The following is a 26,093-nucleotide window of genomic DNA, read 5'->3' on the forward strand; positions in this document are numbered from 1 at the left end:
TTCACTTGTGCTGCGAGACTCGCGGAGCCTCTTCAAATTGCGTCGCTGACTTCGAAATGAAAAGCCAACGTCACCTGCGTCCCCTTCGACTCTCGTGCTGCTCGACGAGAGTCTATTTTTATCGTCGGGATATACAAGAAAGTCTGCCGCGGAAAGCGACGAACCTGACGGAATACATTTTCTATCCAATATATGACTTTGTGCGTCTTGCGTGGCATAATAAAGCAGGGTATCATTATTCTCTTTTCGCCGGAGATCGTGATTTATGAGGGGATATATTCAGATATCGGGGAGAAGAGGAAACTTAATAACGCGATATTTAGATACACGTGTTCCATTGATAAATAACAGTGAAGAAACGGAAGTGAAACGAATAAATATTTCTAGTCTCGCAACAGAATTCATTTTACTTTGACATGTGTATTATTAAGGACGACTCGAATCCATTTAACACGAAACCTACCATGATCGAGATATCTCGGTTCGTCGTCGCTCAGAGGCAATCGCTCTTTTGAGCATTTTCTGCAACTGACCGGTGCGCTTAACTGCGACAAGGAACTCGAGATGACAAACAGAATAACGGTAGGGCGCAAAGTTCGATTCACGCTCGAATGCAGCGCGGCTCAAACTATGCGGGCATCGTAGCCGCAAGTAGAAAAGTCTCAGTAAAGCCAGCCCCGAGGGTTAACAGCGCACCCTACCCCTCGGAGCAGGCTTCCTCGCCCAGCGATTCTGCAGTTTGGAACTTTGGGGCGCACTGACTAACGAACCCGCCTTCTGTACGAGATTACCGCGCGACAATAATTAATTACTCCGCCGCTAATACGGAAAGGGCTCCCGTGAAGGCTGTAAAAGCCTTTCCAGGCCACCGTGCCAGCGGGTTGTTCGAAGTTTGATATTTCTTTTGCTTACCTCTTCCGTGGCCACCGCTGACGAAGCATTCGTGTTTGCAGAGCTCAAATCGAAGCTGAAGAACCACTACAGGGCGCACAGACTCTCGTTTTGGCTGAACCTGGTCCCAGACCTGCACAAACCTGGCTCGGACGACGTACCTAGGTCGCATCATCTTCTGGACACTGAGCAGGTACATCTACAAGCGATAGGCATGGCTATTTTAACGCATTGTTCACCGACAATTTTTTCGTAATTTTTGTACTACTGAACTACTGAGTGATAGAAACTTACATTCATATCTATCCTTCCAAGTCAACTGACTGCTTTCTTTCGCCTACAGGTGCCTCCAAGGTTCATCCAGAGGATACCAACGACAACCAGGGTGACGACAGTGGAGGCGACGCTGGCGGAGAAGACAGTGAACGTCACCACTGCCTCACCTAGCGAGGTAGCTTACGAAGACTCCACAGCACAGCCTGAGGACGGGTTCGCAGCTTACTCCACAGCCCTCAGCGTAACGATAGCGATAGGCTGCAGCCTGCTGATCCTCAACGTGCTGATATTCGCCGGAGTCTACTATCAACGCGACAAGAGCAGCCAACACAACTGCTCGAAGAAGCGCCAAGAGAACGGACAGATGCCCAACAACATCTGCGGAGACCTGGAGACGAAGACAGCTGAAAGACACCATATTCAGCATATCCCACCGCCAGAGTTTGCCGATCTGCAGAACAACAGCTGCCACGTGCCCATGCCGCCGCCACCCCCGAAGAACACCAAGCCTGGGAAGCCTGGACAGAACCTGATCATCAGTCCCAATCAGCTCCAGCAGGAGAGCATGGCGATGACTGGTACAGGCACTCTTAAAAAGGGACACAATCATCAGCAACAGGTCATGGACGAGCTGAGGGTCTGACTTCAGGAGTACCTTGCGGACGGAGGTGAACAGTTGCGGACGGTTGATAACCTCGAAAGATCGAGCAAGGTGTCCCTCGAATTTATGAACGAATTGTTTGGCTGGGTGTCGGTGATATTCGAGGAGTCGGGAGGCGGGAGCTCGATGTAGATCGATACGGGGATTCACACGGGAGGTGGATGAATGGAGTTGATCTTCGAGATTGAAACTGTGGGAATTGAGAAACGCTTTCTGTTATTTATGATGTCTGATTGTGGGAAATAATTGTCTGTAAAATTGTTGGGAACGGCAGGGTGTCCCAGAAGGTAGTTGGTTACTTCTCAGATGTGATGGATACAAATATATGTATTGATGTTCGTTATATTCGCTTTCATTGTGATTGGTTTATCTTTGGAACGAGTTACAAAAATCCCAAAAACTAGATACATTGGAAACCAAATTGTAATTAGAACTGTAAGTCACTCAGTGTACAGTCCAGACTTTGGAACATCTTTTCCATTAAAAATTATGGGACATTTTCTGGGACATCCTAGCTACATTGTATTTTTTCTCAAGAGCTATCGAGACGTCTTGCAACGTCCATCTTGGCGTTATCTTAATTAGACCTGATAAGACAATTAAAGCTAATGTGTTCATCCACGACGAACCTCCAGAATCGTCTACACCCTTGGCGATTCTCGACGATCGAAGATCCTTGAAAATCCTCAAGAATGTGCGATCGATTGCAACGACCCCTCCGTCTTTGAATCGATCCCGAATCCTCTCGCCTAAGAAGCTGAAGTGTACAGTGAACGCGAAACGAACACACATAAATCGATGTCTCCGCGAATGTAATCTAAACGAAGCGAGAACAAACACAAATCATACGACCAACTGCCGAAAATTGTGTAGTCCTCGATATACGATAGCAAGATGTAAGTAGAACTCTCGGTCTTGAAAGAAAACGCAGAGTTTACCAAAAAGATCATCCCCTAAAGCGTTGAGTCTAACTGTTCGAGGCTACACCTTTTGTAACCCCCTGTGACCCTAATTGTTCCCCGTTTTGCGTTAGAATTCGTGTTGAATTCGAGCTGAACACGTGTTCCTCGGCTATCCCCAATAAACGACCATAAATGATGAGGTGGAACCGAAGACGTCGAGTTTGCCTCGACGTAAAGGGGTAGTTTTGTGGATGGTAGTCATTCGGATGTCTGACAATGAGAGAAGAAATCCGTGTATTGTATGGAGAAATGAAGATTTGTTTTAAATTAAGAGGAATGTTTTACCTTGAATCAGTAAAATATCACTATTTATTTCATGAGAATTACTGTCACTTAAAGGAGGAGTTTCTCCAAAATGTCTGAATTTTAATTATTCGTTCTTCAATTTACTGGTTTTCTTTTAAGAATATCATTGGAGGCCTCAATTAAAAGTCCAGACAAAATCATCTCTTCTGTAAAAGAAAAAATCTTTACTGCGACTTCGTTCACCTATGCATTCGATTCTTCGACTCCTCAGACGTCAGACCCCTGAAACAAAGCACCCCTTCGTCACTGACGATACTTCCAGCGGGAATTTGTTAAAATTCTGACAAAATTGAAACCATCGCCAATTGGATCCATGGTAATCAAGTTTATCGAACATTTGCAGACGCTGGAAGTGACGTCTATCCCCTAAAGCTGCTCAATGAAAACACGGAAGAGACGAATAAATCAAATCGCTCGAAGAACGGCAATTCCGCGCTCTCGAATCGACTAGCTCCGCGAAGGGGTTCATTTTTTTACTGAGAAATGGAGAAGAGAGCCACCTATGAAACTAAACAACAGCATACTGCCATATGATTGGGAGAGACACTTTAGCTGAATATTCGCTGCCACGATAGCGATCGATTTGCTGCGAGAAATCGCTGTTCAAGAAGATGTTGATGCGAAAGTGAAACTGAACGAACCCGTTGTTTTTCGTAAGAATTTTTTTAGGGTGATACCTGTTGGAGGTGGGCGAACAAGGACTCTTTATCGACGAGAGCGAGTTTAGACTGTAAATAATAAATAATTAAATTTAGTGGTTCGTCGAGTCGCTGATATTGTTGTGCCGAATGAAGAGAATAACGGGGAATACGATTGTAACTGTACGAGGAATGGGATGGCGTGTGACAGCGTAGAAGCACTGGACGTAATTTTAAATTTGTATATAATTGACATTACAATAAACTATGTAAACAATTACTATCATCCACGCCGTTTATCAAAGACTTCTGTGAAAATTGGTCACTTCGTCGAGGTGAGTATACAGTAAAAATTATAAGAACATTTTTACGAAACTCTTTTATATAATTACTTATTATTCTCGCGTGCGGTGTTCTTCTAAAATTCGTCCAATCTTCGTTATTGATTTTACTCTCCTTGAGAGCTTATCTCGTCCGCCTCATTTTCCCATGCCTCTGAAACTTGCCTTGTAATACTTTTCTCCCCGCGATATTTAAAAGATTATTTATTTTACCGTCACGATATTATCGAGTTAGAAGAGAATGCTTCCCCGCACAGATAAGAGCCTTATGAAAATCTTGATTGAACGAAGTAGGGTAGAGAGTTTGTCAAAGGATCCAGGTAAGTGGGTTATAAATAAAACGTATTTATACTCCAAATAATAGTACAGTACGTGAATTTATACTCTGGTAATACATTGCATTCCATACTTTCTCGGAATTGCTTCTGATACGAGCATTTAGATTAGGCACTGTGTCTAGTCTCTCAAGGGAGTAGAATAAGACCGTAACTGGTCAGACCAAGAAGTAGAATGAGATCAATCGATAAATATCAACGTGCAATAGACACATTTGATTCCTTTGTATATTAAACTCTCTTTGATACATTATAACAAGCATTTGATTAATAAATAATGCAAAGTTTTTTAATAGAGATTATTCCCCAGACGTATCTTATCCTTTCTCTCTCGATCTAACGCCCATTTAATTGCAATCCCAGTCTACTTTTCGAATTGTACTCCCGACAGGATAAAACCTCGTTAATTTGGATCCCATTAGTCTCAACATTCTCACTTCAATTAATCCAAACTAACGGAGCTTCCTATCGCTGGACTCTCGTCCTACGGTAATCTCCTCTCAGGACGATAAAACTTCATCAATGAAGATTTCGTTAATTCCGAACCTGCATTTCACTCGGACGATCTCTCCTCCCAATTAATATACGGATTAGCGGGATTTCCCAGTATTTTCCTTCCCAGCGATCTGTTTTTAATACGACGAAAACCCTCGTCGACCCGGATCACCTTTAATCTGCATTTCCGTTTACCCTGAAATACTCGAATTAATCCAGCCTTTAGCAAATTAAATTTCATTCTACGCAAACAAGTATTCCGCGAGAAATCGTAACTAGCAATTACAGAAATAACGCAAGATAAAATAATTCTTTATATTTGCAACGTGATAAATTGTAGGCTTGAAAGGTTGGATTAACGTTATCCCTCGTAATTTTCATCGCCAATATTCCTTAAACTTACCTAATTGTTCCTTCCACTCGACTCCTACGATACCATGCACCGTGGGAAAAGTTTGAGACGAAAAGCCCCGAATTGACGTGTTCCAGTTTCGATTGGAATTACGGCCGAAATAAGAGGAATTGGAAGGTGAAACGATCGTGCTCGTGGAACTTCTCGCTGCCGTTTGTTTCGGTGACTTTAACGATTGGTTCGTCGAATTTTTCGAGAAGTTCGACGCCACGAATTGCTGGAGAGGTCGATTCTGGCTCAACTTTCAAACTTGGAAGAATTTCGGTCGCCCTTCGACTACTAATTAGAACTGGGATTATTCCTGTGAACTAATGTTCGAATATTTTATAGATAATGGAATATTAAAATTAAAAAATTCCCAGCTCAATCTATAATTTCAATAATCTTAAAAAAATGACTGGGAGCTTGCTTTCGATTTTAAGCTTCTATGTATCGAGGCAAAAACAAAATCATGTTACCATTCAAGGTCACCCCCCTCTATGGCAGATACAGAAAATCGCGACGATGACCTTCAATGGCCAATTGATTTTGCTTTAACTTGACTCCTGAAAGAAAAAGGACCGTAATGTTCATTTTCAATTATATTTCTGCAAGATCTCGTTCGATGACGTTTAAACAAAAGCGTACATTATTTCCTATTTTATATAATGTATCGGAAACTTAAAGCCTTGACGTTTAACCCTTCTAGCCTCGAGTTCTCCAAGAACGTATAAAAAGTATCAAGAATTTCGATCTTCTATTTCTTTGTCAAGTTTCATTCGGCGTATCAGGCGTGTAATATCGACTCCAAAGAAAAGGGACACTCGAGCTGGTTTAGAAATGATTAGCCGCGGAGCAACGTCGAGGCTCCAAGGGTTAACCTTACAATTAATGAATATCGCACCCTACTGCTACGTTAAGTTTGACAATTTAATTGCAAAGAGACGATACAGCGAATACCTCTATTCAACTAAGAAACATCGGCTACAATAACTTCGACCGCGAAACGCGGCTGGCTTGCAAATTACATTCACAAGAATTTTTCATTTTGAAATGCTAGAAATCATCGTCGCTATCGTACTATTAATCGCCGTTAACCCCTTCGCTGCAAAGGACGACCGCGGAATATAATCGAGCTTGAATAGAATAACGACCTACCTAGAACGATCAAACAAAAATTACGCTGTCGAGATATATTTTATCACAATGACTATCGAGCCAATTTTATACAAATTCCCCCGTACTTTCCCATAATAAGTCGAATTAAGTCAACTACCCCTCGACCCGTGGAACATTTGCGGTCAACACAAACTATTAAGCTCGACACACTTTTAGGAATGTTCAACAAAATTAAACACACGAAGAACCAATGGAATGCTGGAATCTACTCAAGAAGTGTTGAATGGAATTTGAAATATATTTACAATCGAATAGGGTGAACCATTATCCCGGTGCCTCGAGGGGTTGAATTTAGACTTAAATTTAAAATCCTACCTAGAACCTCTACCGACGTCTCGAGTTCTCATGGATCCTCGTCGTAAGCGAAGGGGTTACGCCGCAACGAAATATATCAATCCCACTGCGCCCCGAAAAGCAAGCACCGTGAATCACTGAACGATCGACGCGTCGATCGTTCCGACTAGATCGGCGTACTTCGGTTCGTTCGATTCGCCGCCACGCGGAGGAGACAGCCCCAGCAAGTCTCTCCTAAGCTGCAACCGGAAGTGTGCCTCTGGCCGTGACGAATGTGACGCTTCCTCTTTAGGCGTGAGTCTTACAATAGGCGAAGATTAAACATTAGCGGTATACCCAGCGTCGGATTAAGTAAAGCTACAAGGATACTGGAATATCTTGAAATAACATTTTCAAGTGAAATAACGCTAGATCGAAGGAAATTTTGAAGAACTTGCGAAAAACTAACAGAAAATATTAATCAGAAATTAACCGATAAAAAGAGATACTTTCCTATCGAGTGAAAAGTCACCTTAATCCGACCCTGGATTTACCCTCGGTATCGAAAGTCGTAAAAGATCCTATCCTACGTCGAACTACGAGCGTGTTTCCATTCGAGGAGTCGGCGAGTGTCGTCTCCTCCGCTCGCGAGGCCGAAACAAAGGAAAACATACGCCTTGGAACTCTTAATAAATAGTCCTCGAGGCTGCGCATACAAGTGGAGAGGATCTGGACGCCAGAAGTGATACGAGTCCATCGGTCTCAGCTGGTTTAGCCGTTCTTTTGGAACAGAGGCAAGCATTACAACGAATAAAAATAAAAAAAATATAAACCACCGGATGGGTTCGTTTGCAAACTCTGCGATCTGTGGAGGAAGTATACGCGAGAAGCCAATTTAGAAACATAGATTCGTACGTGAAAGATTGATACTGAACACCTTTGTGGACTGGTACCAGCAGGCCTCGAAGATCTTCACACGCGGCGACACATTACGGTGCGAATCGACGCTAAATGACACGTTATGCACAGCGGCTGGCGCTAGAGAGACAGTTTAACTCTTTGCAGCAGGCTGGTTAACACATCTAGAACATTTTCATTGGAACGCTTGCATCAACAATTATTTCTATAATATTCGCCAACAATCGTCGGATTAATCAATAATCGTAAAGTATATTTAAAATCTGCAGACACGAATCAATAATTTGTAATCTTCCAAATCAGAATTAATAAAATATGTTCGACACTTGGCGTGCACGAGAGGTCTGAATAAAAATGTAAACCTTGTGCGGCAAAGAGTTAACGTTCGGAAAACGGTGCTAGGGCACGTAGAGTTCGCGTTTAAGCACGGATTAATGAGTAACAACGCGCGACTTGTTCTCCTTCTTTTTATCGTTATCTTCGGTGTTTCTCCGAAAAAAAGCCTTATCACATCAACGTACAACGACGACACTAGGGAAACCTGCGTCCGGTTCTCAACAGACTGCGCAGCTTTCCCAACCTCGCGTTTACCTCCCTTCGGACGCGTCTACTGTTTCACTAACTTCTAATTAGCAGGTGCGAAATTGGCCCGCGTCGTGTGTGGCTCTCTGGGAACGCGAAATTCCAATCCAACCCCCAAACCGCTCTCTGCCCTCTTTGTTTCATCCCCCAAAAATGTCGTTCCTCGTTGCATCTTGATCGGTATAATAAGTTCGTTCGATTAATTAGATACTGGCGCGCTAGAAGCGTTCAGTCTCAACGATGAAACACATAAACGGTGTTTCCCGACGCACTTTTGCGATCATGGCGTCGCACGTGACACGTTCGCGAATTGCTCGTGAAAGAAGAAGACGCAGCTTTAATTTCCAGATCTGTTGAATGTCGTCCGATGAATTTTATTTTATCTATCAAAGGAGAACTTTGTCTTGATTTTATTTATCCTGTCGGTATCCTGAAAGTTCGCGCGTCTTCTTCTTCTTCGATTTACAAACGGATCGCGTGCAGGGCTGGGCCTATTCGAATATTTTATTCTAGCGGTTAATAAACTTTGGATATTCAAGTATTCTAATTATATTCGACGAATATTCGGATGCAGAAGGATTTGCCAAACAGTCCCAGCCCCGATCGCGTGTCGAGGGTCGCTCGCTTATTACCAAGAAATATCGAAAAACGTCTATAAAGATTGTGTAATTACGATTACATTATAAACCTCGAACAATTCGCCGGCGAACAGACTCGCCAATAAACGCACTCTACGAATTACAATAATCCCACGACCGATTGTTGACTACGGTCGCTGAATCGTTCGATTCCTCGACTACCAGTGCTAAGAAATCGTTTTACTTTCAGTCGTTTTCCTCGTGATCTCGTGTGCGCCTAAGACTCGTCTTTTAAGCATCTCGGTGTATGTTGTTGTGCGTGTCGGATAAGATCCCGCTTTCTCGATGATCGCGATCAAAGTGAAACGACGATCGGATGAGCGCTTATAGGTAAAATGGGCCATCGAACAGGGATGGACGTGATTTTTTTACTCCAAGAAAGATTACCAGTAACAAACACGGGATGAAGCAAGGGACTTTCCACTTGTTGCTTGTTGATTAAGGATTTCGAATAAAATAATATTTCGAATAAATACTCGTTTGTTTCATCGAATAAGACACTGTGTGATACTCTAATGTTTGAGAGACAGATATTTGGAGTGAATCCGAGTAATTCAAGTAAAATTTTGTCCATCTCTGTCGACGACTTCTGGGGCCGAGTATCCGGAGAGATTTGGAAAGGTAAACTGGTCTAAACGCGATTCGCAGTATCGAAAAATCGTGATATGTACGAGTCGTGGAAAGCTGTTATGTATTGCTTCGATCGTCTGACAACGCGTACAATGGTTGTATACGAGTTTACGGAAGAACCACCCCTTTGGGCCTCTCAGAAATTAAAACTGGCCTGGCTCGCTTAACTTTCAGGGGCCTCCACACCAAACTGATCATAAGAATATATGAATTTCGTATCTATCTTTTTCGTGTGAAGTCCCTGAAAGTGTGAGATCCAGGCCCACCATACAAGTCTGACCCTATCGTCGTGAGCTACCAGAGATGGGCTGAATTTAATTTGGATAATTGTTCAATCGAACGCAACGTTCCACTCGACTAATATTGAATTTGTTCATTTTTCTATTCAGACGTGAATGTTGCCCATCTCTGTCTGCGACGCAGTCGGTTGCAGAGGTCAACGCCAGTTTCCGGTTCACGGAACGGCGCGAAAGGAAGTTCTTTGTCCCTCTTTTCGTTGAAGAGTGATCGCGGATTACACGACAACGTAACGCGCACTATATAACCACGCGAAGCTGTCCTCGGAGTAACATGAATTAGCAACGAATCTCGCTAGTAACGACTTAAATGATTAGGGCAGAAGTATTTGGGTAAGAACGGTGTTCAATGAAACGTTTCGGCACGCCCTCGTCGCGCGAACGTTAACGGGGCCACGATGTAGACATCAGAAGAAGCCAGGCATCTTGTTAAATAGGTATGTGGATGAATTGTTTGGTTCGTGTCTGAATGTCACAAAGGCGCTAGCATTACTTAGCTGCACACTGATAAACCACCTCCCTAGCAAATGCAGCCGCTCTCTCCCTCGGTCTCGGAGCCGTTCTGCATCGGTGATTGATTCTGCAAGTCGACAGCTGCTTTCGTGTGTTAAGGCGTTATCACAGTAAGTGGGCGGCGTGTAAATTTGATTTTCTCTTTCTTTTTTTCATGGGGTTACAATCGAGTTACAATCGTGTCTCTAGCATTCACTTGTCTCTCGTCGAATGGGATTTACCATTAACCTTCTCACTGCTGTGTTGGCCACGCGTAGGATAAACTTCGATACCGAATCTTGATATTTATTTGATAGTCATACACTTACGAATACATTTCAAATGAAAGGGGTAGAAAATTTTACAAAATTCTCCACAGAAGCCAGCAAATTTATACATTCAGCCTTTGACTTGTGTGTTTAGAATAATGTGTACTATTGTTGAATATTGTTACAGCAGTTAAAAGGCTAATACCACGATGGAAATTTTGGATGATCTTAAAAATACTTGATGCAAAGAACGTTAGGCCTTGAGATCGATACTGTGAATATCAATTATTATTCCTTGCATTCAGGCAGCATAATGAGCGTATAACCGTACGATTGAAACGTCATTACAAATTGTTTGAAATACAGACGATTTGGCTCTTAAATGTTAATCATAAAATTAGTCCCATTGGGTTCGAGTCGTCAAACCGTTTCTGGCCCGACAATTCAATATGGCGTCGCTAATTTTAAGGATTTCCTTCGCTTTAGCGATTCCAAAGTGATTAATTCGGAACGGAAAGGGTGAAACATGTATATATTTTTTTTTTCGAAGCTAGAATAGCTGTAATTAAAAAGCATATAAAATTTAAACATTTCAAAAATGGGACGGAGCATTCCCTAATATTAATTGTAGTGAAATTTACAGCCGCGAAGCACCTTAATTGAAATTACACATCGAATGCTGTCATTGGTGTCCTTACGATAGAAAGTATTGTATACGTACAAATTCTACTTAGAATATTACGCGGGTAAAAGTAACTCTCGCGACAACCTCGAAAGAAAATAAGAAGGAGAAATGGTCAGAAAAATTGTGATCCGTAAGAAATCAATATAAAAGAAAAAAAAAATAATAATAATGCTATTTTAGGTGTTTTATATAAATTAAAATATTACAATAATTATTAACAAAAATGTCATAATATTAGGTATAATAGCATTCTGCCTATCCATATCCCAATTTTAAATTTAATATGTACAAATCCGATTTTGTCAGTAACTTTTTGTTAATTACTTTCTCTATCTATTCGTATTTTCATTCTTCATGTATATAAACAAGTCTAATTCGGTTGAAAATGTATAATACTTCACCGGAAAATGCAATATGTTAATTTATGCAACGGTCGTTCCAAAACGAGGAAAACCTCCTTGCGTGAGCAATGTATTCTTAAAAATGATATTCGTAAAAGATGAGATAACGTTAGCTGCTAGTTTTGCACCATTGAAATTCTTTTCTTAAGACTTTTTCTCTTTTGTATTTGTTTATATTACGCACACAGCTACGCGTTGCGTGTAAATTCTCGTCTATTCTACGTCAGATTGATTTCTTTTTTTTTTTTCGAGTGGATGCACGAACTATACGAAACTCTTATTGCTGACAATTGCGATCAGTTCGAATCAACGAACAATTACATCAGACTAAATTTTTGACTGCATTTACGCAACACGTAATTAATTTTGCGGTCTTTGCTGTCGATTTAATCCTCGTTGCGACTTATATATACATAAGTGCACCATATCATGCAACGGCAACACTGATCATGCACACGACTAGTATTTCGTTGATGTTCTTTTTTTTTTCAGAATGCAAAACATACAAAGATTCATTACTTAACATTAAACTTATAATAAGTACACGCGGCAAACAAAATATTGATTAAATAATTTATTTTTCGATTTAAAAAAAAAGGGGGCAAATATCGATGGGGCTATCGAAGTATGACAATTATCACTCATTGATACGTTAAAAAAAGCAAGTAGCTTTGATGGGGAATTCGAAAGTTCGAACAAATCGGAGTATGTTGATGCTATGACGTTCTAACACACACGAACACGTTATTGTGTAAAAGCAGTCTGCTTAAGCTACCGTGTGATACTTATAGTTTCATGAACAAAGAATTATAGATGTTCGATACAGTGCTATTACTTTCCACACTTGAAATTGTGAAAAGGACCCAGACTGAACGTCACCGTCCTACCGTCGAGAGTTTAATTTATAAATTTAAATTAAATCAGTGTCTTGTCTACCGTTAGGCTGATCGGTGGTTTAACATGCACAACTGCTCTCCGATGCTTTCAGTTCAATTGGTGTATCCTTGAGAACTACTTCTTGCACTACAGGTTTAGCAACATATTAAGGAAAACACAAAAATAGAACAGAAACAACTGAAATGGTTAATAATGTTAAATAATAATATCAAAAAATAATATATTTGAAACGATGTTTAAAAGATGGGCAACAGTGATGAAAGACTTCTTAAAAGATGCGTGAAAATATATAAAAAAATATACTGCATTATCCTGAAATTTAAGGACGTCTCGCGGAAGATCCTGTAAACTAAGTGACTATAATAAACTCAAATGAGACAACAACAAAAATGAATATTGTTAAATTTAAAATCTTGTAATAAACGTAATAATCGAGGACATGGGATATGCTTCTTATCGCTATGTTCGAAGAACGAAAAATTCCTGAAATACGATTATGTAATTGTATCATGCGAGTGTGTACGTTACGCTTTACGGAAAGGATACTGTCTTCCGGAGGCTTATTTTCGGTGGAATCCATGCCTGGTAGAGCTGCTGCTACTCTTCTAAAGAGCTGAAACATAAATAAAATACACCTCATATTTTATAATAACTGGCTGGTATAACACAAGTTCAATTTAATAGTACAAGAACTTACCTGTTTTACATTGTATCCAGCTTTAGCACTTGTTTCAATAGACATTACATTCAGTTCTTTAGCTTTTCGTTCACCCTCTTCCGTTGAAACTTGTCTTTTATCACTCAAGTCTGTTTTATTACCCACTAGCATAATAATTACATCCCTTCCCCTCTCAGCCCTCACATCATCAATCCACCTTGATGTTTGGTGAAACGAGTTCGCATCTGGGCAAATAGTTTGCTTGAGCCAATGCATAAAATTAGATGTGTTATGTTCGACTTCCACTACAAACTGTACTTACTGGTAATATCATATACAACAACAGCAACTGTAGAATCTCTGATATAACTAGGTATCAAAGATCTAAACCGTTCTTGGCCTGCAGTGTCCCAAAGCTGTAATCTTACAGTCCTATCCTCCAAATACATAGTTTTACTTAAAAAATCTATACCTATTGTTGCCTGCAACAAATAACAATTGTGCCTAGCTATTATTTTGTGCACAACACTGTTTGTCTATTAGATAAAGTCAATATCCTGGTGCCCCTACTGTTCTTACTACAAGCCTTTACTCCTAGAGTTAACAATATTTCTTATTGATCTTTTGAAATAAAAACAAATCCAGAAATTTAGGAAGCAGGATTTTATTCATGTTGGTAAATTCAATTAATTTGTACAGGAGATAAAACGAATTTCAAGGTTTGCTATATACTTTTAAGGTGATTGGAAAGTATGCTACTAGAATATAGATGATCTCAGAAGTTATGAGTGTTGGTTGCACATAAATGGAACAATCATAGAGCTAAGTGTTCATGGAAGAATGATTTTCTATGAAGAAAGAAACTATGAATGTATCAATATTAATTTATCTTCCGCACCACTGTGCTAATAGTATAAAGTTTGAGAATAATTCAAACATTAATTATAAAGCATAAATAATTAACACTTTTTATAGTCTTATCAAAATTCAACAACAATGAGATACACATCCTTCATATTGAAACAATACTTATAAAGTATTGTAAAGTAGCACATGACTATGTGAATACATTAAACCAGTATGGCATTGTTCTTCCAATAAATTATGTAACATTTAGCTACAATGGTAAATATTCACGGATGCCAAAACACATTTTTCTTGATAGCATAGATGTGTAATTATATTGTCATCATTATAAACATTGGCTAGGTGTACATGTGTAAATTGTAATACACATATATACCGTGAAACCATTAGTTTCATACCTGATACGTGTTGTCAAAGCTGTCATACATAAACCGTGTGATAAGAGACGTTTTTCCAACTGCAACATCAAATCACACGATTAATGTGAAAAGTTGGCTATGTTATTAATATACTTAAAAATTCAGAAATAAAAGCATCAAATTCTTTTGGAGTTGGAATTCTTTTTTTAAAAGGAAAACACACACTTAGATCTAGGTATATCAAAATTGAGGAAAAATGAAGGATATTTAGAATGCAGGAACTACAAGAACAGATTACGAATTTAGTATTTTATTCTTGAACTTAAGTTTAACAAAGTTTGTAATTTTGCTCTGGTTTAGTGTACTATACTTCCCAAAATCGATAAAATTATTAATTTTTGAAGCAGTAGAACCGACAACAATACGATCGAAGTCCAAATGCTCGTCCGTAAGAACCAACAAAAAAACAAAATAAACGTCGCAACACAATGTAAATGAAGCAAAAACGAATCATAGTCGACTGATGTCTAGACCGTTAGATGTTGGTGTGTTATGTTTCGGAGTTGAGGAGGTCAAATCATGCGAATTCGAGATGCAGAGGCGGTTGCATGCACAGTATCGAGTCAATTTCTGTTTATTTTCCAAGTTATCGAGGATTTACGAAAGGAAACAAACGAAGCTTTGACTTATTGATGTTTTCAACTCGAAGAGGTTCATTTTACAAAGGTCTGACTGTAACGTTAATGTTGAATACAACGTTCCAAAGGTAACAAACAAGAACGACGCCGAATTCGATCGCTACGATTATGTTGTAAAGCAGCCAGAAATATTGATTTATAACCTAGAATAGTCAGAAGGATTCGCAGGAAATTCTCGTTCACGGTGGACGAGAAATCATTGACAAGGAAAAACGGTCAGGTGCATCGGCAATATTGATCGAAAATCAACGGAAGTATGCGCGGAAAATACTCACCGCTCTGTTCACCGAGAAAGACAAGCTTAAATTTACGCATCGGGCTTCCAAAATCACCCGAAGACGACATTTTCTCCGTATATCGAAACTACAACACGATAACTTAACAGTAATAAGCACACTGGAACAACTTATTCGATGCGACGAGTCATAAACTTTCGCGAGAAATCATTTAACTTGACAGATCGCGAAGCCACTCCTTCCTTCAATCGCGAGGCAGCCACGTTTAACTGGGAAGTGACGTCATTGGTTAGTTGCCAATCTTGTTAGTTTCCATGTATGTCCACCATGAACTTCTAGATGGCGTTAGTAGTATCAAAAATTTCATAAATGCAAGCCGTTAAATTCTGTAGTTCAAATTTCAATTTTGGCTTAACCAAGAACTGACACAATCGTTCGTTTCTTTCGTTTAGTGTTTATTTGAAACTTTGTGCTAAATAAGGACTCAGGTTAATGAAAAGAGGTAACTAACTCTTAATACGTTATTTTTTCGATAAGAAATACGATCAGAGTTACATTTGCATACTGAAATACTATTTTAATAGCGAATGTCAAGAGTGGTATAAATTAAGATCCTTCTTGAGACTAAATTATAAAATATTTTATTAGTAACTGCGGTAGTTGAAATCTGTACACTTTGTGCAGATATTAAAGCAAGTGTCCCTCCTTAAATAGCTTGTAAATATTTGTTTTCAAGATTTTACATACTCTTTTACATTATTACATTATTAGTACACATACAAATCATCTTTCACCTTAGAAAAATACTTCGCGACGTTGCTATGTTTGGTTTATACATTTATGTACATATTACATTTGCCCTCACACACATACAGCATATACAAGTTAGATATATTTTATGTTTCTCTGATTCTTTTGGAACGTACATTTACTGCTGATGGAGTCTGTTATTATTTAAGTTTCTGTGAGGGTCTTCAACCACAATAGAGTCACAAAGTAAATCGTAAACAGTTCTGTTAAATCTAAAGAAAAATAGACCAAAACATACGGGGAATAAAAATGTTAAGATCATATTTTTCACTATAGATCGCCCAAGCGCAAGCGGTAATCCTAAGTCTGTTCCTGGCGACACAAGCACGACGTCGGGATCGTTAGGTCTATCGACGGGTGTGACGTTGCGACACTGTATGACTCGCAAACCCATCATAGATTTTCCAGGTGTTGCACCACCCACACGTCCATTTACACCATACTGTAGCCAGATTGCCTAAAAGATTTCTCGATTAAGGTAATATTTAGACAAATTTGAACAATACTGTGCTTACCTCGAGGATGCACACTATCACACGATTAATCAATTCCAACACTAACATTCCGTACGTCATGTCTAAAGCCATTTTATAATCAATTCGCAAGTTCATTCGCAAATCATCTATATCTCTGAAAAGAAATAGAATGGGAATGTAGATAAATGCAAAAAGCAGAAACATATAGTCTACAGAATTTACATACATGAAATCAAAAACATCAATGGCGACGAAAACAATAGAAAACTTCAATAGAAAAAACATTGTCAAATCTATAAACTCTGCTGCAAATCGTTTCCATATTGGTGGTATACGATATTCAAGACCTGAAAGAATTCTTTCCTCAAATTTCAATATATACCATTAGCCTTACACCAAATGATAATGATGAAAAATGTACGTTTCAAAAATACTGTATTTAGAAAACAATAGTATCACTATTAAAGGACATATATAAAGTAATTCTGTACCAGAAAGATAATTATATAAAATGCAGTATTTTTGTATCATAAGCACATATAGTACTAGCTGAACCTCTGTTGGAATGTGATGAAGTCAGGAGTTATCGTTATGACCTTCTACCTTCAGCTCCAGGAGGTTGGAATGGAGGTCCTATAGGGTCTTGAGCCCTTCTTTGTCTTAGTGGGTCATTCTGTTGATCATTTGTGCCAATTATTAATCTTTGTGTACTTGCTACGTTTGGTGTTTGAGGTAGGAATGGTGGAACACCTATAATTATTCTATTTTATAGAATAATTTTGTTACGATCAAGAATATATTGTGAACCATTTATAAATTACATGTAGTTCACAAAAGGTAGTGTTATAATCGTACCAGATGCTGGATTTACTATTTGACCAGACATTAAATAATATGGAAACATTGCAGCCACACTCTGCCAAGCGTATGCTTCATATAGCCATTTCTCTAGTTCTTTAAAATATTCCGTACGTTCTTCTGCAGCTGTCATTTTCGGCTGGTCTTTATTTTCCCTGGATTTATCCTCTGTTGTGTCCTCATTTTTGTCATCCGCCATTTTTCTGTTTTTGAACATTTTGCAAAATGTAAATATTGTGAACTTGTTGATATAGAATTTCTATTTTTAAAGAGCATTTTTATTAGATGGTAGCAAAGCTGGGTAAGATATATCTTTCAAACAATGAACAGTAACTAGGTTATCGTATTGTTAAGTAGAACGCAACAGAGTTAAATCCAACATTATTATATTATCACAGAATGTTTAAAATGATATTTGGAATTACTACATTATTGGCAAACACTGACATCCACTGTTAGAATAGTCATTTAAATCATTGAGCTTGAAATTTTGCTCAATTCTTTTTTACAGCACGGACTAGCCCTTTGAAAAAGTTTATAACTCGTACACTTAGTGTATACTACACTAAGGAATCACCGATAGACGCACCGATTTTCTTCAGCGTTTAAAACGCGAGACGAATTTAACCAGGAAAAATACAGACTCGCTCGATCATGAACTTCGACTCGAAACACGTAGTACGCACGATAAGGAAAGATTCGAACGTAAACAAAAAATTACTGCTTACTGGCTATACTGAGAAGCCATAACAAAAAGCCCTAGTGCCTATAGCACGTTCCACGAAACAAGTGGATGTAAACAAAACCACGTGACTAAAGCAGAGAGATATGGCATGTAACTATTTTATGAATCCACACAAACTCTTCCAAGTAATGTTTCACAATGAAGAATGAAGAATGAAGAGGAAACCTTGTAAAAATAAGTCTTACCGAAGAAAATTATTCAAAGTGTTTTCGATGTTTCTGAAAGTGTACTAGTATAGTGTAGTGTTTCTGAAAATTGTGATCGCGTTCAAGATTACGTGTGTTCTGTGTTTATGGAATGAAATACGTCGAGGATAATTTGGTAATATTATGATTTTTTGCGATCGCGATACGTTCCTGGGTAAGCGCCATGGCGCCAATGAGAAGCGCCAATGAGAAGCGCCAATGGGAACAAGCTCTGTTTTCATCCAGTTTCGTCGCCCGATGGGACGTACTATAGCGTTTCCTAACCAAGAGGCGGCAGTTCGCATTGTGGCGCTACCTTCTCAGGACATGACGTACTCGGTGGGCATTCGCGCAGTAATCACAGTCAGTGTACGTTTCTGACGAGTCGCTCCTTTGTACTTTTCGCGTTTACGAAATAAATACGAGCAAAGCGACGAGTGTCGTGAACCGGCGTGTTCGCGGCAAGTACCTGTGCGCGTCCGTGGGCGTCACGAGTGACAGTTTGCTCTAATTCTTGAATAGGGTGTGGGCCACGACGCCAGAAAACATTAGGTAAGATCTTATTACACTGTTCGTTCGACGTTTTCGTTGCTCGTGCTTTCACGAGTGCCATCAAACTTCGAACGATCGTGCCACGAGGTACCTGGAAAAAAAACAGCGCGTGCTCCTTTGCGCTTTTTACACGCGAAAATTGTACAGTCACTGTGTTCCCTCGTTTGCACGCGTCAATTCACGATGGAATGTCGCGCTCGAATTCCGGGAACACGGGCGATGCGTTCCGCTCAAAAATCGAATCTCCCTCTTTCGCCGTCACTTGTAAACAATCGCCTAACGCGGTGTTTGTTTTCAATTGCCGCGAAACGGAGGCTAGCCGCACATTGTGCCAACCCAGTCATAATTACAACGCGCATTGTCGCGACGATTTACAATTGTTTACAAAACGTTGCGCTCCAATTCATCCTGGGCTCAATGTGCGCCCAGCCTGACAATCGCGAATTTCGCCGACGGCGAGTCGTAAGCGAGATCTACAAGTACGGTGTCAAACATCGAACTCTACGTTGCGATACGAAAATTTAGGTTAAGTATTTGTCAGCTTTCAAAACATCCTTCGCGTGTCTTGCTTTCTCGACTACTTGTCGCGTTGCGAGCACACGTTTGAGAATGTCAAATCGGAGTACCCCAAATTGTTTATTAAGAATAGTCATCCCATCGAGCTTTGTCCCTTCAATTTTTCGTGTTTCCTTTTATTTCTGTTATTGTGACGTTTGTGCAAACTTAACCTCTTTGTTAATTGTTCGTTTAAACAGAATTTTTTGCTGGAAGTTGATTACAATGACGTTTGTGCAAACTTAACCTCTTTGAAGGAAAAATGATTACCCTTGAAACGACCAAGAATACGAAATAAGTACCGAGAATTGTTCGTTTAAAAAGAATTTTTTGCTGGAAATTGATTACAATATAACTATTTATCACGTAGAGTTTTGACGTCGTAAGTTAACTAGTTTGTCTACAGCTATTTGTTTCGTTAGTCGACGCCAAGTGTGCTTCGCGATTTTTAAAACGGATAATAATATCCAACAAAGAATTTGTTTAAAGACTACTGCGAGTCAACTTTATTGAAAACACGAGTATACGAGTACAAAGGTTTCTAAGAAGGTAGTGAGGTGATTGAAGATTTGCTTCGTTCTGGCCGACCGTCAACATCTTCAACAGATGAACATATCGATAAAGTGAAGGAAACGGTGACGAAAAATCGCCATACAAGCTTACGAGAGATGTCTCAGGATTTGAACATGTCTCATGAAAACGTTCCACCATTTTAGTTGGTTTTGGGCATGAGACGCGTCGCGGCACGACTCATTCCAAAGGAGATGAATTTTCTTCGAAAAGAGCACTGAGGAAAATAAAGATACCAAGGGACAAAAGGCTAACTGTTCCAAGCCTTTTGGTCTTGATCTTTTCATTATTTCTTTCAGCAAAATACTTAAGGTTACAAAACTACGAAAAGTAGAACTCTAAAGATTCTTTAGCCTGAACAATCAGGGTTCTATTGTCCGGTGTATGTATTTGTAACGAGCTACAACAATAAAAAAAAAAAGAAACAATGTAATGGTACCCATCGCATAGGGGTTCGCAAAATTTTAATCCAACTCTGTCCGAAACTGTTATAATAGTTTAAGCGCGTCCATTGATGTACCCCACAATCGATCCAAGCACAATTATAGAAAAGTAATTCATGATTCACGTGCTCGCCGAGGGAAGAACAAAAAGGTTGCGTACAATCGAGATCGACACATGTATTCGACGTGCGACGAACCGTGGATGCGTCATATTTTCAAGGGAAGTCGCTACTTGAACCAAAGTATTACCGATTACCGATCGCTCGAATCAATCCCCAGTCGAAACGAATGTAGAGACTCTGACCAATGGATCGATCCGTTTTTGGCCACCGAAACACCGTCCAGCAAGAAATGTCCCACGCGTGGAGAGCAGAAGAAAAAAATGAAGAGGACAAGACGAATAGCAACGTGAAAAACGTGCTCACGGTAGAACGAATACGAATAAAAGCCTAGGCCTTTGGCCAAATCGGTGAAGGTGAATGGCCACGATCCGCGCGCAGTCCCATTCACGCGTTAAAGGCGCCTCGGTACGTTTTCGGAACCGGTTGCACGAAATCCATGGGAAAATGGCCGAGCACCGTGGGAGCCAGGATACGCACGTGTGTGCGTGTCGGTGCGTGCTTCTTGCGTGGTTTTTCTCTCGGACGGCTACTTCGTTCCCTTAATTTGACGTGGTCGAACGCGGACGTAACGACAACGAAACGCCGTCGTACACCGCGTCGCATACTAATTCTGCCGGGACGAATTAAATGCGACTCTACACGCGAAACGTTTCCGGTTCCGTCGCCTCGTCGATATTTCGATGGCCACGTTGCGAAACGCCGCTGCGTTGGTTGCCTTTGTTTCTACATTATCATTATCGACAATACGAGCTTGGCAGTGACGCAATCGACGATCCTGGAGAAGCTAATCTTTCTCGAGGAATCTCGTCACAAAAAAAAAAATATAGAACTGTATTTTTAAATCTCGAAAGAAAAAATCTTATTATTTTTACTCTATGTTCCGCAATAATTCTGTTTATTCCCCGATGGTAGCTGCATTTCCGTTTACTTTAACCGGTCAGAGGGAGTGGGGATACCCCGTGATAACGCAGATTGCCCCGTCATCGTATTACACCGGCAGTGTTATCGAGATTACGCGTCTTCTAATCCCGTTTGCGCGTTCAAACATAAATAGATACCGATTAGTCGCAAAACTCTACGCGATAACTCGAGTCACGACTCGCTTGATCCGTCATGATTTACTGCTCTGTTTAGTCCCAAAGGAGTTTACTCGAAAAAATTTTTATTACGACGACACAGTGAGTTAAAAGCTCCGAAAAATTATCCGTGATGTTTGCACTGCGTTTTTAATACCGAAACATTAGTTTGATCTAATTTTTGGTTGCGAAACACAGCGACTGGGACATCGATACGCATGCAGCACCGCTTTGGAGTTCGGTCAGGCGCGCTTCAATTCCCCAAGCTGTTGCTCGAGCTAAAGAAACATGGATAATGGCAGGAATGACTTTGTTGCTTCGATAAAATTTTACCTCAAACAAATTACCGTAAGCAACCGATAGATTTTATATTTTATCGTTATTACTATTCGCACTTGGGTCATTTATTGCATTTCGAATTCAATCACGTTCGTTACACACGGACGAAACGTTGGCCCCCGTGCAACCGAGCTCTCTGTCGCGTATCGGCAGTTATTTTCGATCATCGATTATTAATAATTGCCAGGGAGGACGAGCGACGGTTCCCATATCTGTTCGATCGCATCGCGAATTAATATTTCCATCGTTCCGTCCGACTTGTAAACAGACGCGCTGCACCAGCGTCCGATGATAATTAATTGTTCATCTGTAATTTACTCGCGCCGATCGTGGAATCGTCGCGACTCTAGGTGGTTTTAAATCGCATCGCGAATTACGTATTTTGCTTTGGGGAAATATACAGGCTACGTACACCCGTCTACTATGGTACGAGACACCACTGGTAGTCAAGAATGCACGCCATTACAAGACTTTCTAGGTGCACTAAGGCGACAACGATTTTTGCGAAGTTAACATAGCTTGTCTTCGCGCGAGCTGATTCATTTGTTTGAAAGCACGTCGAAGTCTGTTAGCACATTGTAATTAATTCAACAATTTTCATCGCTGGAAAATTCTGCCAGACACGAAGCAATTCAATGATCGTAGGAAATGGTATTTGTCGCTCGGCGCAGACACCTGCCGCAGAAGTCGAGCGATCAAAATTTTTCCGTGATATTTTATCAGATTACAGTAATCAAATAAAGTGTCGTAGCTTCCCGTGGCGGTGGCACGACCCAGGGAAACGTAGGTTGCAAGCAATGCACCGGGTCGCCTCGCAATAATCGGAGAGGGAATTCTGGTTCTCCGTTGAGCATTCCCTCGATGCAATCGCGTCTCATGGTAGCCGCGTTTGTTTCGCGTTTCGAGTAACAAAGGGAAGCCACGGGTTCGGCCTTTTCTAACAGAAATTCCGGGAATTCCGTACTTGATATCCATTCGTCGTCGTTCCCGTCAATTTCGACATAAATAGGCCCCGTGGCACGTGATCGATTCCATCGGCGCACCTAAAAGGAGAATCCATTGTTCATTACGTTTGATAAATAAAAGAGGTAAGAAATGGTACAGAGAATGTCTATAACTCTGACATTCATGTTTTTGCGATACTTTAGTAAAGGAATCGAGAGTATTGTGAATTTTTGTCACGCTCTCTTGATTGTGAATAGACCCTGAAAAGATTTCCAAAGGCAAAATACAATTTTACCATCGCTCCATCTTTAATGGACAATTCGAAAGCGGCGAACTACATTCGTATTGTCGCGATATCTGCGCGTCGCTCGAAGAAAGCGAGCCAGGTGAAAATGGAGAGAGCTTTTGTTCTCCGTCGACGGAACGCCTAGTGCCACTCAAATTTCCAAGTATCCTAACTCCAGCTGGCGAACGCACCCGTAGATATCGCCGTTCCCCGTTTTCCAATTCGATATCAATCGGAAAGTTGGGCAAGTCGCGATGGAGGGTGTCGGTCCGAAAGGGGGAGGTATTTCCGCGAATCGCCGCGGCGCAATTTCGCAAACGGCAGCTCGCCATAAACGGATTCCATTGAAATTCCATGCTGGTGAATCGCGACGGCACAGTCGAGCCTCGTCAGGCGAGTTCTCTCGATAAATTGCGTCGGATAAATTCTTATTTAGAAACAGAAATTCAGCTCCAATTTCTCTCGGCTTCCGTGGAATTATTCATCTTGGGATTATTGTGCGCGGCGGTTCTAGGCGGATTTGTTCGCGGGTACCACAGCCACGCGCTTATTCCCACAATTTGTACGCGTCAGAATTTGGAAAAGTGGCCGACGATTCGACGCGTGTGTTCGCTCGTTGCACGTGTTTACGTAGATGGCGTTCAGCTGGAGGCACAGATGGGGAAAATTCTTCGCTGGATTAAAAAGTTCGAGCTACGAATAAAATATGAGCGCCTTTTTATTCGTTGCTCGGTGAATGGGAATTTAATAAAAGGCGTGGAGGTAGTTTGGGTGTAGACGTTTGAAAATTTATTAAATTTACGGCACGTGGGTCTATGGCTCAAAGCCCTTTGAATTTTAAAACGTTGTAGTATAGAAGGTTTTGTGCTGGAAATTGTCGTTCGACATTTCGAGTGCATCAGTGGGACTAGTATAGATTTTCGTACAAACATTTTAGCTTTCTCGTAAAGGGGCCCCTATTGCGTGAAAGCGCGGAGACGTATTTTCTTCCGGTTTACGATCAATAAAACGGCGCGGGAAAATTTCCATTTTAATGCATAGAGGAGACGTCTTTTCGCATATTGCAGCTGCGCGAACAAGATAAGCCCAGTTCGAAAATTGCGTTTCTCTGGGTACTACCATCCGACGTTTGCTCTCCGCGTTTGACGGGAAATTACCTTCGAAACGCTCAAAGGGGGCACAATATCGTTGCAAGTTTCATACCAGAAAATGTTATTTTCGGCGCATGATCACCGAATAGCGTGAGCAAGTTTTCCCCGAGGAATCCGCGAACTAATTCCGCCTTAATTAAATTCGCGCTGAAAATACGCGTAACCGTACCAAAATAATCATTCACGTTAGCTGATCAGCGTGACCAGCGAAACGCATTCAGTGTTACGTAAGACGCGATAAAGAACTTATTTGTAAACTACAGACATGTCTGAATTTAACCCATTCACCCTCCGTGGCCCCACTTGGAGGCTCTTCGTTATTTTGGAGATTATTGGTTCAGCACGTGTATTTCGATGTTGAAGGAAATGTCGGCTCTCTTCGTCCAGGAAATGTGCGTTTGAAACAATTTATGAGCAAATAGGATACGCAGAAAATCGATAGTCAATTTCTAACTAAAATTGTTTCCAACCAACATTTTTTTAACACGAACAAGAACCAACGCCTTGGTAGAAAATTATTTAATACACACTCTGTAATGTTATTTGTTCGATATGCCATTGACAGAGATAAAACTGATATCTATTTTACTTTATCTTCGGAAGCACGATTCTTGCCATTTTGATTCAACAGTATGCCTCTCACTCGCTCAACGCGTGCGTAAATAATCAAGCGCTGATAAGAGTTGGAATCAAATTTGATGTGAAGTTTACTACGAAATTTAGCATTCTATTCAATTTTTCAAATAAAAATCGCACCTTTCTCTCAGGATACAAAATCAAATACAGCTCTGTTGCGAGTACTCCTCGATACAGCCCGTCCTTGATTCTATCAGTGATCGAACAATAGCTTCGAGAATTCATTGTACGCGTAATCGACGATCCGTATATCCTTCGAGACGCGTCGATTTCGAGATACATACGTACATACTGTTCCGCAGACACGTGAACGGCGATCTGCATCGCGAAGCGTGTGATTCATTCGTTAATTGATGGGCATTTCTGGAATGCCAGTCGCTCAGAACAAAAACCCTAGCCGCCGCAATTAGGTTCGTCTTCCCTTCGAGCGCCTTTCGACAGCGTATTTTGCACTGTTCGTCCACGAAGAATATTAATTTACACTGTGAAATGAAATTCGTGCATCATTTGATATTTGAACGGAGCAATATTCTATTCAGTTTTATTATACTCGTTCAATCGTTTCAAAATATTCAGTTTTCAACGTTAACCTTATGAATTTCTGGGAAAACAAAACAGCGACGATGGGATTTGAAATTACAGTCGAAATACCAGATTCGGTTTCATTCTTTTCATTCGTATTTCACGAATTTTTAGGATTTGCAAAAGCGAAACGCAATCAAATATCGTCAGATTTGAATATCACATATTTCATATGAATTTCTCGATATTTCGTCGAGTATGCTGGATAATTGATTAATTTCTTTATACGCGGAAGCTTCCAATATTATAAATTGAACGTTACGGAGTACACCAACGGCTGACGAAAAAAATTCATGTTCGATGATAAAATACGTAGGACGATCTGATTCGACCGAATTACCAAAGAGAACGCGGAGTAGGAGTCTAATATTCTTTTCCCTTTCCGTGA

At 40.4% G+C, this 26,093-nt stretch overlaps 4 protein-coding genes across 11 annotated transcripts in view; 2 read left to right on the plus strand and 2 right to left on the minus strand.

Moving 5' to 3' along the window:
• Positions 1 to 4,011, plus strand: part of LOC128873435 (neuroligin-4, Y-linked) — a 267,974-nt gene extending 263,963 nt beyond the window's left edge. The window contains exons 10-11 of the mRNA XM_054117021.1: positions 954 to 1,084; positions 1,235 to 4,011. Of these exons, the coding sequence (XP_053972996.1) occupies positions 954 to 1,084; positions 1,235 to 1,810 (707 nt within the window). The 3' untranslated portion in view covers positions 1,811 to 4,011. The remainder of the gene's footprint in view (positions 1 to 953; positions 1,085 to 1,234) is intronic.
• A 1,874-nt stretch (positions 4,012 to 5,885) lies between these two features.
• Positions 5,886 to 15,639, minus strand: LOC128873539 (ras-related protein Rab6). Of its 2 annotated transcripts, none has more exons than XM_054117165.1 (6): positions 15,414 to 15,639; positions 14,480 to 14,538; positions 13,537 to 13,696; positions 13,254 to 13,459; positions 13,103 to 13,169; positions 5,886 to 10,406 (listed from the first exon to the last, which is right to left on the minus strand). In XM_054117165.1, the coding sequence occupies exons 1-6, from the start codon at positions 15,481 to 15,483 to the stop codon at positions 10,333 to 10,335; spliced, it is 636 nt and encodes a 211-aa protein (XP_053973140.1). In that variant the 5' UTR covers positions 15,484 to 15,639; the 3' UTR covers positions 5,886 to 10,332. The 2 variants fall into 2 exon arrangements, with proteins under 2 accessions (XP_053973140.1, XP_053973141.1); XM_054117166.1 differs by lacking the exon at positions 5,886 to 10,406 and adding an exon at positions 11,425 to 12,682.
• Positions 15,640 to 15,989: 350 nt separating this feature from the next.
• On the minus strand, positions 15,990 to 18,263 carry LOC128873274 (protein FAM8A1). 3 transcript variants are annotated; one of them, XM_054116728.1, is made up of 6 exons: positions 18,108 to 18,263; positions 17,516 to 17,721; positions 17,264 to 17,410; positions 16,887 to 17,007; positions 16,700 to 16,814; positions 15,990 to 16,641 (listed from the first exon to the last, which is right to left on the minus strand). In XM_054116728.1, exons 2-6 carry the CDS (start codon positions 17,715 to 17,717, stop codon positions 16,303 to 16,305), a joined length of 924 nt encoding a protein of 307 aa, XP_053972703.1. In that variant the 5' UTR covers positions 17,718 to 17,721; positions 18,108 to 18,263; the 3' UTR covers positions 15,990 to 16,302. The 3 variants fall into 3 exon arrangements, with proteins under 3 accessions (XP_053972703.1, XP_053972704.1, XP_053972705.1); XM_054116729.1 differs by lacking the exon at positions 18,108 to 18,263 and adding an exon at positions 17,966 to 18,107; XM_054116730.1 differs by lacking the exon at positions 18,108 to 18,263 and adding an exon at positions 17,947 to 18,074.
• Positions 18,264 to 18,739: 476 nt separating this feature from the next.
• Positions 18,740 to 26,093, plus strand: part of LOC128873192 (beta-arrestin-2-like) — a 40,248-nt gene continuing 32,894 nt past the window's right edge. For 3 of the 5 annotated variants that reach the window (XM_054116572.1, XM_054116569.1, XM_054116573.1), the window contains exon 1: positions 21,932 to 22,114. In XM_054116572.1, coding sequence (XP_053972547.1) covers positions 22,055 to 22,114 — 60 coding nt within the window. In that variant the 5' untranslated portion in view covers positions 21,932 to 22,054. Of the gene's footprint in view, positions 19,001 to 21,768; positions 21,869 to 21,931; positions 22,115 to 26,093 lie in introns of those variants that run through there. The other 2 variants (XM_054116568.1, XM_054116570.1) reach the window with 2 other exon arrangements.

The sequence above is a fragment of the Hylaeus volcanicus genome, chromosome 3, assembly GCF_026283585.1.
Source record: "Hylaeus volcanicus isolate JK05 chromosome 3, UHH_iyHylVolc1.0_haploid, whole genome shotgun sequence".
Lineage (NCBI taxonomy): Eukaryota > Metazoa > Arthropoda > Insecta > Hymenoptera > Colletidae > Hylaeus > Hylaeus volcanicus.